Genomic DNA, 20,364 nt, shown 5'->3' on the forward strand with positions numbered 1-20,364 from the left:
CCACCCCCCAGGCTTACACAAACAACTTATCTGGAAAACCCCCAGCCCTTTGAGGTTGTGAAAAAGGCGGGAACCAATCAGAAACTGACGAATGTTCAACTTTAAATGTCAACCAATAATAAGCTTGTAACTACTGTTACTCTGTAACTTGTTTGTACTTTGCTATAAAAGAAACCCTAAAATAACAGCCGGGACCTCTCTTTCTACCTGCCATTGTTGGGTGCAGAGAGGTCCGGGTTCGAACTCATAATAAAGCGACCCCGGCCATTTGGCTTTGACTCTGGACTCTGGTGGTCACTTACTGGGGTCTCGCGACTTCGGGCACAACAAATAAGTCAATTGAATTAAATGGCATTACCTATTCTTATATTGATCTATCCACCCATGTAATTCTTACCCTTTAACACATTATATAATTTATATATCTATCATGTTTATATCCTTATCTTGCCCCAGCCCCTCCCACATCTAAGTCTCATAAAAAAGTTATTTTTGTTTATTCACTGATACATGTGCCAGATATCTTAAACAGCAGAACAAATAATAGGTTCCCAAGAAACATTTGTCAAATGAATGAACACATTACTGATAACTAGTTGCAAATCTCTTCACTAAACACAGTATAATTTACAAAAATGAATGCGACACACTTCTAGTCCTCAAATACTTTAGTCTAAAAGGCGATATCAAATTGCTGCAAAATAAAGCAGAAAATATAAGGATTATAAAAGATACATACGCAAAGCTTTTCAGGGCAGCACTCTCCACAGGTATACTGTGGGATGTGGGTATTATTCAAGAACTATATATATGAGGAGATATAGATTTAAATTTCCTATTTCTGGCAATGAGATTTTTTTTTCAGATCAAGTTTCCCATTTGAAAATTGCTATAAATTCTGAACTATATGTGGAAAAATGTGACAACGATTCAGCCAGGATTTGCAGCCTGGGTTCACAACACTTGAGTGATTCAGAGAACCTCTAGACTCTATTTAGCTTAAGGGATCCTTAAGAGGCAAATACAAATGGTTTTTGGAGGAATGTACTTGGATCCTTGGCTTGGCCTCAAAGAATTCTCACCAATAGTTTGTTAAGGACAATTAACATGACATAACCTAGCACACTAAGAGATAAAGTACAATGCGTGAGAACTGGAAGAAATAAAAGAGAGCAGAAACAAACCTCAAAAGTTTTCAAATATAAGACATGTCAGCTACAGATGACAAAATAACTGTCTTTAATACATTAAAAGAAATACAACAGATTACAAAAATCTGCAAAAAATAAAAACCTAGAAAGTCACCTAGCAGATTAAAAATAATTAAATAGAAACTCTAGAAATAAAAAATGATAATTACCCAAACTTAAAACTCTATGGATAATGAAATAACAGGTTAGACAAAACTGAAGACAGAATTAATGAACTGAAAGTAAGTTAAAATAGATAACTGAGAGGGGAAAAAAGTAGAACTATGGAGGAGAGGTTATGAGATGAAAAGCATAGGAAATAATATTATTCAGTATTACAGATGAGGATGAGACAAATTATGGGCGAATTTATATTTCAAAAAGTGACAGAGAATTTCCAGAACTAATGGAGAGATTGATCCTCTCTAGCCTTGGGCATCCTACCCTGACCCTGCTTGCAAATATTTTCATTCATTTACTTCAATATGATGTATAATCAATATTTTCTGTATGCCAAGATATAAAAAGTGCTGGAAAGCACTGTTTTGGGCAGGGGCTGGCAATTTTTTTTTTTTTTTTTTTTTTTTTTGTCTATAAAAGACTAAATAGTAAATATTTTAGAAGTTGCAGGGATTATGATTTCTGTTGTGACTCAACTTTGCAGTTGTAGTACAAAAGAAGAAATAGACAATACATAAACAAATAGAAATGACTGTGTCTAATAAAATTTTATTTACAAAAACATGCAGCAGTCTGTATTTGTGCCACAAGTTGTAGTGTGCAAAACCCTATGTTAGATGGTCAAGGTGAGAATTATAATAAAAAGTACATGGTGCCATTTGATTCCCAATGTTAGCCCAGAGAATTTCTGTTGAGGGCATGATGCAGCATTTCTTGAACTTTATAGCTCATGCTAATGGACATAATGGGTTGCTAATAATATTAGAAGCATTTATGTAAACATTATCAGTTTAAAAATAATCACTTATGTGCTAATAAATTTAATAATACACGTTTAAGAAACTAAGCATTTAAGATTTAAAACCATTAAATCTATGATGTAACTTAAAACATTCTAAGAAAATATTTTAAATTTTAAGAAATTAAAAAGAAAAATTTACCTGAAGAAAGCTGAATTATAATGGCTTTATGAGAAAACACACAATTGGGAATATGAAAAAGCTTCAAAAAGTAGTGTATAGTGTAAACAGAAAAGCAAAAAGTAAAAGCTTCATTTAGTTTCACACCAATAAATCATTAATTGTATTTCTTTTTTTTTAGAAAATTAAATTTTTTCTATTGCTTTTTGTAATATTTTTAGAAGAGCAGGGTTGCTTTGCAAATAGAAGCAAACATTTTTTTCCACAATAAATCTGAAAACCAAGAACCACTCTAAAGTTTGGCATTATTATCTTTGATTATAATATAAATTTTCTTTTTTAGAGATCAGGTAAATTTTACTTTAATTTATAAGGACTAGTATTTTGATAATGTAAAGGTCTAGTATTTTCATTTTTTTCAGTGTAAATATAATCAAGGGACAAAAAGCATAATATAGTTCTATAATATTAGAGAATTAATGATTGGATCTGAATGGATAATGGAAAGTTCTATGGCATTTTAACATCTTAGATGCAAATTCCAAAATTTTAACTTATCTCCTTCTGCAGTTCTGCAACATACTGACTGCGAATATACCTACTGAGGCAAGGTTACAAGTGTCAGCCAAAATTAGTTATTTTGTTTTACCCCTCTAACTACAGAAAAGAGCAACTACAATACCTTAGGAACTATCCAGTAAAATGGAACATGCTGGCACCTAGAACATATATTGGACATAGAGGCTGCACATAACAATGTTAATTTAGAAGACTGAACATCATATATTTGTCATACAATTGTGATTTCTTTCTAAAGTATCGACTGCAATAATGTAATCAGTTACATGTTAACATGTAGTAAACAGACCAATCTTTGCTACAAAGGTAACATAATTTCTTGAAGTTAAATAGTTTTCAAATCCTATCTATGGTTAATTGAATCACCAGGAAATGCTAGAAATAGTTTTCTACTGGAATGATGGCTATACGTTGTTAAATATTTTTAATATACAGAATTTTTTTTTTTCATTGCTGCTCACAAAAAGGCTTCAGTTAGGTAATTATGAGTCTGTAGAGGATGTTTCCACATTTCTTTCCAAACAATGAGACCATGGTATTGCTGTTTTATACGGTTACTATTCTTGGTTTATTTCTTAATTGCTTAAATGAAGTCTCCAACAAGAGATCTTTCTTATTCTTTTTGCTCCTGTATCATACTTGTAAGAAAACTATTTTCTGTTCATCTTAGTTTGGTACAACTCTATCCCAGTTTGAACAGAGCCATATAAAAGAGCTTTATCATTTGGTTATTCCCTGCAGGGAAAGGTTGGCTATCCAATAATAGTAACACTTTGTATAAGTATTTAAAATTTCTAAGAGGAACATATTTTTATTAAGGTATATAATATTGTGTCTTCCTAATGTATAGATATATCAATCATCCACAGAGCAAAGAAAATGATGTCAACTTCCCTGAAATAAGAAGATGAGGTTGAAGTGTTAGTTTTATGTTTGCTAGGATTTATACTGTGAGGTAAACAAAATTTTGACTCCCAGGATGAATGACGAAGGGAGAGAAAGATATTCTGCTTATGAATAAATAAGGATAATGGAAGCAAAGGAGAGAAATTGTTCAATTATTTAACTTTGAGAGAAAACAAGCCAGTGGCAGTCTCAGTCAACATGTGACTGTTGCTACTCTTAACTCCAATAAGTCAATTTGAAATGAAGAAAAAATGGGGAAGTCTGGTCCTTAGAAACTTTTGTTTTCAACGACAAGATAGGTAAGTAAATTACAAATGGATTGATGAAACATTCTGAAAACACGTAGTCCTTCACAGCCTGGACAGTATTAGATGGATAGTTACAAGATCCATAGTGAAAGACCACAGGCTAATTTAAGGGAGGGAGTATAGGTTTTCCAGGAAATGTAGTCACCACGCATGATCTAATACTCAAAATCCAAATTTAGAGTAGCTCAAAGAATGTGCAAATTATCAATCACTCAAATGATAACTTTGTAAGGCACTTTAAAAGAACATTTAACTAGCTCTCTTCCTAGTCACATACTCTTTCTTTCTTTCTCTTGCCTGATTGCCCTTTCCAGAACTTCCAATACTATGTTGAACAGGAGTGGTGAGAGAGGGCATCCTTGTCTTGTGCCGGTTTTCAAAGGGAATGCTTCTAGCTTTCGCCCATATAGTATGATATTGGCTGTAGGTTTGCCATAAATAGCACTTATTATTTTGAGATATGTTCCATCAATACTTAGTTTATTGAGAGTTTTTTGCATGAAGCGGTGTTGAAATTATCGAAGGTCTTTTCTGCATCTATTGAATAAAAAATATTCTCCTATTTAAAATAAGTCTCTGTCTGAAGTGAGAAAATTACTTTGAATTTATTTCATGCGTCACATACAATGAAGCATTTTCAGTATCTTGTTAATTAGTGAGCCAAAACAAAACAAATGTATGTTTCTAAATTGTCTAAAGATGCTTTGTCTAATGATAGTAAAATAAAACACCTTTGTCTGAGATAATCTGGGTAATAGATTACCCTTGGAAATAAAATTAATTGTTTATAATGGATCTTACTACTGTAACAAGCTGAAACATTCTTCCATCAAACTTTCAATGTTAGGTCTAATAATTACTAGAAATATTCATCAACTGATAAAATCAAATAGAGATGGGAATAATTCTTAGATAGAAAATGTACTTAGGAAACATGCAAACATTCATTCTTTTATCAAAGTAGCCAATAAATATTTATCAAATGTATTCTACATGCAGGTATGGTAGGTACCAACAGTGTAGTGATGAATAAGAAAGACAAAGTATTTCTTTTATGGTGCTTATTTTCTAGTGAGGAAGACAGGTGGTAACCAAACAAAAATAAGAAAAAGGAATGCGTGCTGTGAAAGTATAAAATGGGGTGATATAAAGAGAACGACAGGGCAACATTTTGGATTACGTGGGCAGAGATATCCTCAGGGAGAGATGTACAACGAGATACACAGAAGCACAGTTTATAGACTAAAATTAATGATAAATCATGCCAGTAGTCATCGACATAGAGAATAGTAAATCAACTTTGATATACCTATACAATGCAGCAGATACAAGGAATGAAATATAGGTAGTGTAAAATAAATTCTCCAAGATATTTGTTGAATTTTGAATTGGGATTGTCAAGTGTTCATACAATATGAAAACATTTATTTAAAAATAGTGTGAATGTCTATGAATGAATACATATGTCAATGTATAAATGGATATATGAAATTAGGAACAACAAAATGTAAATAGGAATGATCTTACAGATCTGGGTGGATGTGGAGGCCCAAGATGGTGATGATCAGTGGGGCTCTTTACATTAACAGTTCCACTTTAAAGTTTTACAAGTAAAAAATACTCGTGCATTGCTTTTGTAATGAAAAATCAATTTTTAAAATTAAAAATAACAGCAACTTGATAAACCAAAATTAAAGCACAACTTCTAATTTGAACTTTATTACTGCAATCTTGAAAATATTTAAGTCAGCCCTTTTCTGTAAAAAAGAAGTAGCACTATCTCTTCACTATTAACTATATTTACAGGACCTATACTCAAATTCAATATCATTACATCGATAAAACTATTGTGTATATATAAATATAGTCAAAATAGAAGAATAAATGTGAAGAAAGGAAACAAAGTTGTCTCAGCATTCATTGTTTAAAGCTCACCCAGAAAAACACTTTTAATAATGAAACAATCTAGCGAAAACTGTGATGGAAAAGGAGTTCTGTCACAATGAGAAGGTTTTTGATCACTTTTCGGATACATCAAGAAAACATGAACTACACCGATCCCTTGAGATTATCTTCTTTGAAAGACAACTAAACACATTTCCTCTCCCTGGGTAGTTTTCTTCAAGGACAATTTAGAAGTTGAATTTTGTAAAGCTGAGACATTCTTCGTGATGGCTAACAGTCATCTTATTGGTAGATGTTAGGGAGGTGTGATTGATTCCTCAGGTGAATGCTGACCTCAGAAACCAATCGTTTTATACATTCAACTTAACACCTTATACTGTCTATGAAAAGTAGCCAACAGGAGGCACAAAATAAGGGACTATCTCTTGTAGTGTCCCTTTAATAGTCCTAAGGGACTTCTGGAATAACTAACACTTTCCCCTGTTTAGATCAACAAAGAAACAGATTTTACCCAGTAAAAAAATAATAATAAAACTACATCAAAGTTGCTTCTTATTCACAGAGACATGGAAACTAAAATCAGGAGTGGCACATGTATACATATGTAACAAACCTGCACGTTGTGCACATGTACCCTAGCACTTAAATTATAATAAAAAATAAATTAATTAATAAAAAAGATAGCACATGTTTCTTGGGCAGAAAATATTCAACTAGATTTTTATAGCATTTTATTCTTCCCTTGGCTATATAACACACTAAGTACACCTTAGATTATACCACCAAATTCTTCTCTGGCTAATGGTAGAGAGAGAAATCTTACAAAAATTTTACTATCATGGATTTGCCTGTAAAGTTCCAAAAAGAAAAAAAAATAATACTGACATCAGTAAGGCTATCCAGCTCATGGTATCACCAGGGCAATTTGGAATTCTCTGTACTTAACTATTGTGCTGGACTAGAAGTAGAGGATACCCAGAGTATCAGAACCTATAGCAAAAAGTGTGTTTAATATTAATTGTAATTTAAACTGTGTCAGCATCCTAGGACTGAGAAAATTGTCTGAGAGTTCGATCTTTTCCTAGAGATTCTAAGAATGTTCCTCTTCTAGACTCTCTGGTGAGAAACAAGTAGCATCACAAAACCTCAGATGTAGATCATATCAGGGGTGAAGAACACCAGGAACATTCTTAAAATACATAGAGTCCAACAATATGGTGCTTCATCTGACAGCATATATAGAGTGGTATTAGCTTTTGGGATTGATTGATATTTATCTCCCCTCATGCAAAATCAAATCAAACCAAAAAATAAAAGTTGTAACCTACATAAGTATTTAAAGTATAGGAGTCTAACTAAGACTTAACTACAGATTTTTCTGCTCTTTGAGACATCAAAATCTCATAAGATTATCAATAAAATAAAAGTGATTTTAATGAGCTATATATTGCGATTACTTCTACAAACAACAACAACAAAAAAATGGAAGAAATACACTTATTTAATGCAATTATTTTTTCTGCCTGAATTCAAAAATATACACATAAAAAATTAAATGTCACTCAATGTTTTTATGACAAAACAATTTGGAAGGACCACATAAATATTGCATTATGCTGATAACAGATTCAAGGTCATGTGAGTAATACATTGGCTAAATGACCATAGATCTTGCTATTTTATTCTGCAATGCTAAGCTGAATTACTAGGGCAAGATGTAAAGATGGCATTCGAGCCTCTATAAATTCTAAAATATCAGAGCTTTTAAAAATTCCTCATGGAATTCACATTGCAATGTGCCTTACACATTAGGTAATGCAATCCTATCTTGAGATGCAATCTGATGGCATCATTACACACAAACACATTCATCATGCTGTACTGAAGATTTAGAAAGAGAATGTTTTTTATTTCTCTGAACATAACATCCCACTGACTTATATTCCTGTTAACTAGCAGGTAGTTGAAATAACTTAATGGACTTTGAATATTTAGCCCAAAGTAATGTAGGAAAACATCTGTCACTTACGTTTTGGCGTCATCCCACAACACACAATAGGGATTCAAAGTACCCTAAAAAAAAGCAAAGAAAGAATGCATGTATCTTGAGTACATATTATAAAAAGATTGAAGGATTATATGAAATAGAAACAGAATGGAAGATTTCTTATCTTGTGGTAAGAGATACTTTAATGATTTATTTTCAATTATTTATAAGAAATTTGCATTTCCTTTCTCATAGATTTAGTGACCCATATTATAAAGTTCTATGAAAACAATATCTGTATTCCAAACACTCTAACTTGTATTTAGTTTTCCTGGAAATTAAAAGTGAAGCTTTCATATACCATAAGTCTATATTTTGATGATTTTGATTTTATACTTATGCCTCTAAAACATTAGTTGCTAGATTACTTTCTTTAAGATCATAGTGTTCACAATATTGAAATCACAGTGAAATATCCTATAGTATGCACATAATCATCACCACTACCTCCTCGTCAGCCTCTAGTTGATGTTTCCTAGAGACAAGAAGTGTCCATTTCTTGAGTTTGTTGACTTGCAATATCAACTTAATTAGCATATTATATTTGTATAGGATAATGTCTAATGAAATTTTAAGTGAAAATGCTAGATTTTAAATTTATTTCAATAATTGTGAATTGAGTACCTGCCGTGACCTTCAAGATAACACCATGGGTTTTTCACACTGGATTATTCAATGTACTTCTGTTTTGAAGAGTTCTAATATATTTAGATACATGTATCTACAGATTCTGTCATACGCCTGAAGAATCTTCTCTTATCCATTAAACATACACTGCTGGTTTGAAGTCCTCTCATCCTCCACATGACTAATTTCCTGGAGCATACACTTTTAAAGTGTATTTAGGCAAATCACTCACTTGTGTCTGACCTGTGCACAGCAAAGCACTACCACTGCCTCTCCAAATCAGGTGCTGTCTTCCTAATAATGCGAACTAAGATTGTATTAGATATTTGGGTAGACTCTTCCTGAGCTAGATAGGTATTACTCATACATGGCAATCTCTGCTGAGCTTTTAAAATCCTGATTTTGGCATCCCACACATCCAGTATTACTTTTAAGCTTTGTGTCATTACAGGAGTAAAAAACCAAACATGATTATCTATGTCTTCAACCAACTTAGTTATTGATAATAATAATTAACAGACCAAGGCAGTTAAAAGAGTCCTGAGGCCGGGCATGGTGGCTCACGCCTGTAATCCCAGCACTGTGGCAGACCGCGGCGGGGGGATCAAGAGGTCAGGAGATGGAGACCATCCTGGCTAACACGGTGAAACCCCGTCTCTACCAAAAATACAAAAAACTAGCCGGGCTTAGTGGCGGGCACCTATAGTCCCAGCTACTCAGGAGGCTGAGGCAGGAGAAAACATGAACCCGGGAGGCGGAGCTTGCAGTGAGCTGAGATGACGTCACTGCACTCCAGCCTGGGTGACAGAGCGAGGCTGCGTCTCAAAAACAACAACAACAACAACAACAAAAAACATACAGTCCTGAAACAGGCCACTGCCTTCCTTCCACAGGTGGAAAAAGTCCCTCATAGACAGTAAGCTATGACCCAGCCCTCAGGCTTCAGTGTTGTCTACAAATAGTTAATCACTGGAGTGTATCTGGGAAAGAAACATCTTTGAAAGTCCAGAGAAGCTCTTTTGGAGGTGTGCCTTTCTAAATGCTGTTTGATGGGTCCATTCAAAATTTTTGCTAGAAATAAATGGTAAGATCGCTGTTCTAAAACATATGAAATTAACTCAAACCTTACATATTATTCATTTTAATTGGTACATGACTATAATATTGCAGCATTCCAGTTATTCTAAAAATTCCCTGAAAGACCACATATCCAAGGTATCTTGAATATTTTTTTTAAGCAATCAGAAAATGCATTTGGTTTTGTTTCCCATTCTTCCTTTAAAATTTATTTAGTAAAAAATGATCTTTTCCTTGCTTCTGGATGGAAATTTAGTCATAATTTGAAAAACAAAAACAAAAAAACCTCCAAAGTTTTGAGTCACTCTTAAATAACAGGCTTTGGTTGTCACATTAAATCACGATCATCATGTCATTAGCAATTGAAAATGATCTGTTACAAACAATAATCAAAACACAGAACCTGATGGAATGTCAGATCATCTTCCCTTCTCCAGATGAAGGCCTGGGCAGAGGTGGGGCATGACTCTGCCAGTGGCCAGGGTGGTAGAGGGGTGAGGGAGGGTAGGTAAAGGAGGCAAAAGGTTTTCACCTGCCTGCTAAGGTCCAAAGCCAGTTCTGAGCAATCTGGCCCTATTTGATGATTTATGTTGACTCTTCTCACTGAGACAGCCAGGTGGAAGGGCTCCCTGACAGAACGCCCAAGGCCTGAGCACTGTGAGGAATGTGCAGTTGGGTGAGCCTTGGGAGGTTCACACCATTTGCAGGGGAGGAGCCTGGCCTCTCCTCTCCTGGGGTGGAAACTGGAATTCAGTCAGCCAGGCAGGAAGCCAGCTAGCAGGACTCTGGCTTTGCGGAGGGTTCCTGCTTCATTTTTATCCCCTCTTTTCCCAATAAATTCCATTTTTTTTTCTCACCCTTCAAAGTGTCTGGAAGCCTAATCTCTTGTGACCATGTAATAATAATCCGGCTCTTAGCTGAACTAAGGAAAAAGTCCTACAACATCGCCAGCACTTGCGTGGATTCTCAGGAGACTCCGTTGCTGAGCCCCATTGGTAGTCACACCTCTTGGGGCCTCTCCTGCTGGGTACTTCTTACCTCCCTGCAGCTTCTGCCCTTTGATGGGGTGGAATCTTATTTCGAAATGCTCATATCTCCCTACACTATGCTCCTAAAGTATAATAATACTGTCTTTCCTGAAAAAAGGTCATAGTCCTATAGAAGTTGATGAGAAACATACACATGGAATGTTCCTATAGCAATCCAAACAAAATGTTTACATAAATATCACTAGCCATAGTTTACTGAGTAAAGGACAAATGAGGGAATGGAGCGTAATGGCCTATGCTAGTCAGCACAAGTTTCATAGACGAAATGGGTTATTATCTGGTTCCTACAGAAGGCATAGATCTAGATGTTCTAAGGAAGGAAGGGAATGGTGTATTAAATTGGTTTCTTCTCTATCTTATAAGATCCTGTCTAGTCTTACCTGAATTTTTCATATAGCTTGTGACTTTCTGATAAATCCACAGCACAGCCAAAATGCTGTCATAAAGTTATGCTATATTTACCTAGGGCTTTATTCAAAGGAGCTCAGATAACCTTATAGAAAAAAAATTATCTTTGTAACATCACAGTGAAGAGTATGGGAGTATGCATTTCAAGGATACAGAAACCAAGTGCAGCTTGAGGAACTTGCGATAACGGATCCATTAAATCCAATTGGCTGATTTTAATGATGTATAATGTAGGATAAATCTTTATATAAACTAATATAAGATACTGACTATAGGCTTAATATTTCACAATGATTGTTCACAGTAGGGCCACAACAACAACAACAACAACAACAACAAAATAGAAAAGAAACAACATGTAAACTTAATTGTTTGGATACTTCTTTCCTTTTTATCACCCTAAAGAAACTGATTTATTCTTCAAAAAAGGTTTCAAAATGAGAAATGCTTCTTCTAATCTTTTTCCATGACTTTGTCAACATTCAGTTTTATTCTCCATGTTCTTCATCTCTTACTTCTTAGATCCTGCTGCATGCTTCTCTTTCTTTTTGTGCTTATGGAAATTTAAACACCATACATGTGAGCATTATTATAGGTTCCAAAATGCATCATTCAATCTTAGGTTTCACTACACATTCTGGGATACACACCATAAACATTTATTCTAGTATGGTCACCAATATGTGAGACTGTGAGCTAAGGTCAATAGTTGGAACATTTGAAGTTTAGAAAAATAAGCAGAACAAATGAGAAAAAACTTAGTACCTGAAAACACTAGTCACTTAAACAATAAGAATGTGAGATGGAAAAAAAAGTAACCAATGATGGTTCTAAATATTAAAGAAAAGAAAGCTGGCTACAAGGTTTTGCTGAGTAAGTACCTGTAAAATATTTGTTATAATTTTCATTTACTTTCCTCAAAGGGACTCTGTTACAAGATCTGTTATGAGGAATTTACAGAAAATCAGTAACGAGAAATAGCCCAATATAAAAAAAAAAAAAAAAATGTAATGGCAGGGTGAGAGAAAAAGAGAGAAGCTAAGTACTAATCTGTAAAAGTAGATTTAACAAATGCAGTAAACTAAGAAAACAAAAATTCTCAGGTAAACAAGACAGATGGGTTAAAGAAGATTAATTTACCAAACTATCAATAAATAGTATTTATTGATCTACCAAATGGTAATACTGCACATATTTGGAAACTTTTGAAAAGGAAATGCTATTCTTGACAAACATATTTTTGGCAAAACAAACAAACAAAAACTGCCACTCTTGGTTCCATTCAAAACAGCATAGCTGAATTCTACATGTTTCTACTTACTCACTTTTAAGCATTTAAAAAATGCACCACTGCCCAAATTTCTAATTGCTGTAGATGTTCTACACACCACTCTTGAGTGTCTTCACTATTTTCTTTTACTTTTCTCCTCTGTTCCAATATCAACCAAATAAATATATTTACTTAATAGTAGAATATATCACTAGCTTTGCCAATGTATTTCAATGGGTGGTTCTCCTTTTTGTTGGACTGCATGACTTTTTTTTCTTATTTATAAAATAGATGATCTGGACATCTTTTCTAGCCCTCACTCTCAATGATTCCAGAAATTCATTTTATTCTTTCAAAACTCTCTTCTAAGTCTTTTTAAGGAAATACTCAACTATGTTATATTACCCTCACAAAGTGCAGAAGTCAGAAGAGATAGCAGGCAGATGATCACAACAAGTCTAACCATTCTGCAACCATTCTGAATTCATTTACTAAACACCTGTTACATTCCAAGAACTATTCAAGGCACTGTGATACAAGGATAAGCAAAACTAAGTCCCTGCCTCATGTATTTCACCATAGTGAAGGGCAGAGAGAGAGAGGTATGACTAGGTATGACAAGGAAAATAGAGTGGATAGTACTTTTGTTTATTAAGAAAACTTCATCAGTAAGATTATCTTTGAGAAGAGATCTGAAACAAGTTGGTTACAGAAAAGATAATAATAATATCACAATACAAATGACCAAGTTTCTATAAATTTTGCTTGGTGTTTTAAATTTTAAATACATTCAATGCATATGTTACTTTAATCACACTCTTGCTATCTTAATGATGCTTTCAAAGTGTTTTCTCTGGACCTACTTCAGAATAAACTGGGATGAATACTAAAAATGTGGATTCATTAGCAATAGGAATGTTAAGGTTGAGGCTAAACGTAGAAATCTCCATTTTAATAATGACAATCTTGCCTCTCCGTAATTTTTTTCACACCAAATTTAGAGAATCATTACTCATGATACACATGGCAGAAATAACATGCTGAAAACATTTAAACCTACTCGGTAATTTTGAAATAATACAATGCATTACTATTTATCATAGTCACCGTTCTGTGCAATAGATCTTTAAAGTGTGTTCCTCCTGTCTACTGAAACCTTGTGAGGTGATGGATTTGTTCATTACCCTGATTTAAGCATCCTATATTGTAAACATATATCAAAACCTCTCATTGTACCCCACAGATTAATACAATTATTATTTGTAAATTACAAATACAATTGCTTAAAAAAAGAAATAACGTGGTTACTCTATTTTTACTCAGATGTTTGAATGCTTGGTGGTCATATGCCATAATAAACTACTAATCTTGAAACTTCAGAACTTTTTTGTACCTTCACAGCCTCCTTGGAACAAAAATAATCTCTTTTCTGTGGAGGCAAAGCAAGTAAATAGGCAAAGCAGCTAAGGGCAGGATGAAGGGCAGTGACTTCATCGGAACTATTTGACATTTCCAGTGCTCTGAGTTAGATGTTACAGAATGAATTTTTCTGTTACATTGTTCAGTGAGTTGGACATTGGTGTCTTGAGTGAAGTGGAGAAAGACTCTTCAACTGACACTGTATTGTCTGTCTTTAATTTCCTAAATCTTAGATGGCAAGGCATTACTTTAAAATGACCTGGATTTTGCTAAGTTTATCCTCTCTTTCTTTCTCCACTAAAGATTAATTGTTATTATTGTATATAACTACCCAAATAGATTTTGGAGATTCCTCAAGAATATTTCCAGTTTGCATAACTGGATCTGCAAAAGACCAATTCATATCTTGTGCATATTTTTTATTTATTTATTTATTTAGTTATTATTTATTTATTTTGAGAGAGAGAGTCTCACTCCGTAGCCCAGGCTGGAGTGCAGTGGAGTGATCTTGGCTTACTGCAACCTTGTCCTCCGAGTTCAAGCCATTCTCCTGCTTCAGCCTTCTGAATAGCTGGGATTACAGGCGCCTGCCACTAGCCTAGCTAATTTTTTTTTTCTTTTCTTGTTTTTTTGTATTTTTAGTAGAGATGGGGTTTCACCATCTTGGCCAGGCTGGTCTTAAACTCCTGACTTCATGATCCACCCGCCTCAGCCTCCCCATAATTTTAATGATATTTTAGAAGGACACATTCAAAAAATCTCAGGAATTGTTAAGGGAAGCAAGACATTAGTAGATGTAAATTTTTCCACAGTCAAATCTATCACAGGTCACTAATAGTTGATCAGTGAGAGGGACCTATTTCAGGGTCATGTCTTTTAACTTATGAACAGTTCCGCAGGGCCTTAAAGAGTAAAACACCACACAAGGGGATGCAGCAGTGAAAAAATACAATATAAAACTCAACAGGAAGTAATCTCCTGGATGTTCTTCTCTAATATTTTCTCAAAGTTATGATAAGTACTACTCCATATTTTAGTAGTTTAAATGATACTTAGAAGGAGCTAAATCTGGGTCTTATGTTCAGTTTTTAAGGGATAGCTGTTGTGTACCTAAAGCCTAAAAAGACACATCGAGAATACAATACTATACTCTTACTTGTTAGGAAGTTGGAAATGTAGATAATTTGGATGAATTTTATGAGGATTCTCATCACATTGAAAACCAGATAAACTAAGATGGAATGAAAAAAAGATGGCTTTAGCTAAAGCAGAGTTACATGAAGGCCACTGAAGTGAGAAATGCAGAATACTATTTTTATCAGAATGAGTCCCATCCATGTTACATAGCTATTCACAGAAAGTTGGCAGTTATTTGATTGGAATCCAAGGAGAGGACACATATTTAATATCACTTCTGCTATATAGTTAGTAGCCTACATTAACCAGATGACACTATTTTTATAGATAGGATAACAGCTTGCTTCTGTAATTTCTGAGATGTATCACTAACCTGCATTATTTCCAGAGGAATACTTTCCACTTGTCATATGGGAAGCAGCAAAAAGTAGAACTATCATGAGGACATTTTTACATGGTATCCTTCAAAGAAAATCATTGCCTCCATGTATATGTCTCAGAGTGCCCTAACTGCATGTGATTACATCATTTCCAATAATGGCTGCATACAGTCTGGTATACCTCTCAGCAAACAAATAGGTCTTCTAGAGTTAAAAATGTTCAAGTATTTAATATTAATTAATGTGGTTAACAACTTTAATAAATAAATTAAATAATTAGATTTTACATTAATGTGGCAAATAACTTTAATAAATAAATAAATTAATTAAATAACTAGATTTTATATAGGTACAACATATAGCCTATGTCTTTTTCTTTTACATCCATAAGGAATATAATAATATGTCCTAATAATAATTATATAGGGCTATAGCAGCAGTCACACAGAAGTTCTTCTTGACATGTAACACACATATGCCTTTTGACATGTACTCACACAAACATCCCTTCTGACTTGTAACACAACACAGTCATAGGTTCTGGGGATTAGGATGTAGACATTTTTGGAGGAGTCACTATTCTGCTTATCACACAGGGGTTGACAAACAATAGCCCATGAACCAAATCTGACCTGCCATCTGTTGTAAATTACTTTTTATTGAAATACAGCCACACCATAGTTCAGTGGATGTGACAGAAGCCATTATGACTCTCATGCCTGAAATTCTTTAGTATCAGACTCTTAACTAAAAAAGTTTGCCGACCCCCTGCTCCAACAATAGCACAATCATACTGAAATGTTTTTAAAGAATATCAATTATGTATTATAAATATAAATAAACGAAATTTGAAACATGAGAAGGATGTCTACTCAAGTTAAGAAATTTAGGCTATAACCAAAAAATGCAGCTAGAGAGCAATTTCTATCTCAATTTCAGTTGTTGGAAGAGCCTTCAATCTACTTGTCTAGTAGCATTTCAAGACTCTCTAGAAAAGTTACTAAGAACTGTAAACAGACAAAATATCAGAAACCACTTCCAAATGGATAAAGCTAGGGCAGAAAAGTAATTCAAAAAGTAAAGGCATATCAAACAACCCTTAGTGAAAATTATGGATGCACACACTGAACTTTCTAAAGTTTTGCCAAGTAATTTTTAAATCCTTAGGTTATTAACCTTTATATTCATGAAAATATCCACCGATGAATGTTGGAATTTCTTTTCATTGTTTCTCATGTTTATAATGAAGACAAGCATATTCATTACAGTTGTCACTGTGTTTTCCACTATGATTTACAAAGGTCATAGGGTCATGGTTAATTTTCATTTAAAATTACTTTATACACATAAAACAAATTTCTTTGTTAGCTTCATACTATTAGGATGCATGCACATATGGCAAAGAAAACAAAACCTACAAGCTCAAATTCTCATTAGATCAATTTGAGAGCCACAAACATAATGTATTATTTATGTCAACCCTGAAAGACAGCAGCAGCACTCTACCTACATCATTTGAAGTTGATGCACAGAGGAAAAAAAATTTAAAAGCCAAGATGAGACTGCAGGCTGGTGTGGTCCACTCTATCTTTCCATTTGAAATGGAACTACATAAAAACTTCATTTGGGAAAAGTATGCATTTTCAGGCTTGCAAAGTTGATAGAGCATGAGATAAGTAAAATGCATTTACCTTCTTTTTCTTCTAACTCACTTTTAAATATAAAGATGTTAATCACCTTAGAAAGTCACAGTAGGCCTAGACCTGTCAGACACAAGGGATCCTAATAGTGTATGTGTTTGTGTACATAGGGATCTATTCTACTGCACTCATTGGGCCTCAAGAATTATTTTCAATAAGATGATTAACTTTCCTTATGCATTATAGGATCTAAAAATTTGATGAGTATAAATGTCACTCTTAAGTGATATAAAAATTTTTTTGGGGGGGAGGAGAAAAAAATTTGATATTTCTTAAAAGCCATTAATTGTTATGCTTAAGCACTAAAGACCATATACCCTGACTTTATAGGTCATGACAATGAAGCCATCAGCCTGAAAAACTGAACTAAGAACAGTGTCTTACTAATTAATGACATAATCTGGTTAACGCTGCAATTGGCTTTGCTAAACACAATTTGGAATTGCTAGGTTCCATATTTTATTACCTATTCCTATCAGTTTCCAAGAGCCTTATTATATTTAACATGTTGTAAATGCTATTTGTTAAAAAGCTTTCTGAGACACATTTTTAAAAGAAAATGTTAACAGGCTTTTCCTCTTAACTCACTATAACTCACTGTAACTACTAATTCCCATTCTTCCTTTCTTTTTTCACAAGACATTTTAATAAAATGCAACTTTCAAGTTATTCTTTCCTGAAAGTACAATGGATACTTTTGATATAAGAAAATAGGTGACAGTAGACAGATTTGATATTAGAGATACATCATTTCTAAAAAATTTTGCAGGCAACAAAAATGGGCATGCATATGCATATATATGCATATATACATAACTGTATATATTAATATATATGTGGGTGTATATGTGTGGAGGTTGGAGGTGTGTGTGTGTGTGTGTGTGTGTGTGTGTGTATTAGTTGTCTCTTGTTATCCATAGGGGGTTGGTTCCAGAACTCCTTGCAGATACCAAAATCCATGGATGCTCAAGAATCTTACATATATTTCCATATAACCTATCCACAGTCTTTCATATACTTGAAATCATCTCTAAATTGCTTAAAAGACCTAATACCATAATACAGTGTAAATACTATGTAAATAGCTTTTATACTATATTTTTACCTTTGTATTATTTATATTGTTGTACTGTTATTTTTAATTTTTTTCCAAATATTTTTCACCTGTGGTTGGTTGAATCCACAGATGCAGATACTGAGGGCCAACTGTATGTAGTTCTAATAAATTTCAGTCTGCATATTTAAGATCTATTTTTTCTTCACATTTCAGCTAACATTATATTTCAAAATGGATCTTTTTTTGTCTTCTCTTCAATGGAAATAAACTAATCTCAGTACATAGAATATATTTTTATAAGATTGGTAATAATATTATGATATTCAATACATAAAGCACATATTCCCTCCCTTAGTGAACAGTAATACTTCCCAAAATATTTCACAAAATCTAATTTTAGCAATAAAATAAATGTAAATACAATAAGCTTTAGAAATTCAAAACAGTAAAGTAGAAGGGTTGTATGCATTGTACAGACAACAGTGAGATGGACAGTTTAAATAAGAGTTCAGAGCAGCCCAGAGAGGCTCAGTTGTGTGGTCAGTAACTGGAGGAGCCTCTGAGGAGAGGCATGATATGCACGGCGGAGAGTCTAAACAAGAGCGCCTAGAGACTTTTTCTTCTCTAGCGTAAATTGTTCCTCTTTCTATTCTCCTCTCCCTATCTACTTTTTGTAACACATTTGTCTACATGTATACATATATTTTAAATATGGGCTTTCTAGAGTGTAGATAGTATTCTCGTGGGAACCTGGTCAATTCACTTACTCCAAATACTGAAAGACACAATTAATTCTAAGTGACTTGGGATAATTATCTCATCATTCTTACATGCTGACTTTCATTGTCATTCCAGTATTAGCTGGTGCTTAATAAAATGTGTTGACCATGTTCTTTGTTTTCCATATGTAGAAAATATTTTTTGTATATGGTTTATATCTTTTGTAAATCAGCTGACAAAACACATTTCCAGAAGATAAAAGACAGACTCAAAGCTTAAATACGTTCATTTCAAAAAGTTTTATTATACTCAGATAGTGAGACTATTTCAACACTATTTTTGAGACTACTCTTTTTTAATTTATCAAAAAAGCTTCCTTTAACATGTTCTTTAAGTTCTAAATAATGTTTCAATCTTTATGAAAGTCTTGTGATTCATTTGCACAAATGTTCTCTGCATAAGAAACAGAGTACACATTCTGATACTGGGTGCTTTTTCAGTAATTCTATAATCTGATACAGGGAATTAATATCTCTTACTACTTTCTCCCAAAGCTTGTAACTGTAGATAAACAACAAAAACATATATTTTCATAAAAAATTTTGAATGTACAAATTCTTTATTCAAAAGCAAATGTTCAAAAGTTAAAAATGTCTCCCAGTTTTCAGTGCAGTGTAGAGATGAAGGCTATACTAAGGTATAAGGAGGTAGATATTGTAGAGCTAAAACACGTTCTTAAGGTTAGATAGAAGTAGTATTTTGGCAAAAGTAGTAAAACACCTAATAGTTTAAATATTAACCGCAATCTTTGAAAGTTATTGCAGAGAGATTTGAAATTTTTATTAAATAATCTAGGAAGCCTGGGGCATCTTAGTAAAAAGTGATTCACAGGAAAGATGATTATAATTTTTCTATAAAACTAAGGCTGATTTTTTCAGGAAATCAGAAACTACACAATAGTAGAAAATACACAAGTTTTATAGCCAAAAGAATGTGAGTATAAATTATGCTATGTAATTCACTAACTATATGCGCTTGGGAAAATGACTTAATCACTTTTTGCTTTTTTTATTCAATGTAAAGAAAGGTCAACTTCATAAAAACTTAGCAAGGAATAAAAATAAGTACATGTAAATCATGAAATGGGCTTATTTTAATATAGGAACTATGAAAGTACAATAAGGAAGACTTTCATAGGAATCACTTTCCTTGCTCCTGTCCTCCAATGATTTAAGTATTTGAAGTGATTATTTAATAAGTAGACACTGAAAATTTGTATAGAGGACTGAACAAAATCTGAAGCATTTCAGTTGCAGTTGGATAGATTTAAGAATGGGTTATTTTCATTCTGACATGAAAGACTTTGATTTAGACAATGGGAGCACCTAGGTAGTTATAATAAGCCTTCCCTGATCCTTGACCTAGTCTTCCTTCCTTCCTTCCTTCCTTCCTTCCTTCCTTCCTTCCTTCCTTCCTTCCTTCCTT

The 20,364-nt window shown here is 33.5% G+C and overlaps 1 protein-coding gene across 2 annotated transcripts in view; it reads right to left on the minus strand.

Moving 5' to 3' along the window:
• The window catches only part of ADGRB3 (adhesion G protein-coupled receptor B3), a 765,428-nt gene that overhangs the window by 322,909 nt on the left and 422,155 nt on the right, over nt 1–20,364 (minus strand). For both annotated transcript variants that reach the window (XM_023230291.2, XM_023230292.1), the window contains one exon: nt 8,018–8,061. In XM_023230291.2, coding sequence (XP_023086059.1) covers nt 8,018–8,061 — 44 coding nt within the window. The remainder of the gene's footprint in view (nt 1–8,017; nt 8,062–20,364) is intronic.

This window comes from Piliocolobus tephrosceles, chromosome 5, assembly GCF_002776525.5.
Source record: "Piliocolobus tephrosceles isolate RC106 chromosome 5, ASM277652v3, whole genome shotgun sequence".
In the NCBI taxonomy this organism is placed as follows: Eukaryota; Metazoa; Chordata; class Mammalia; order Primates; family Cercopithecidae; genus Piliocolobus; species Piliocolobus tephrosceles.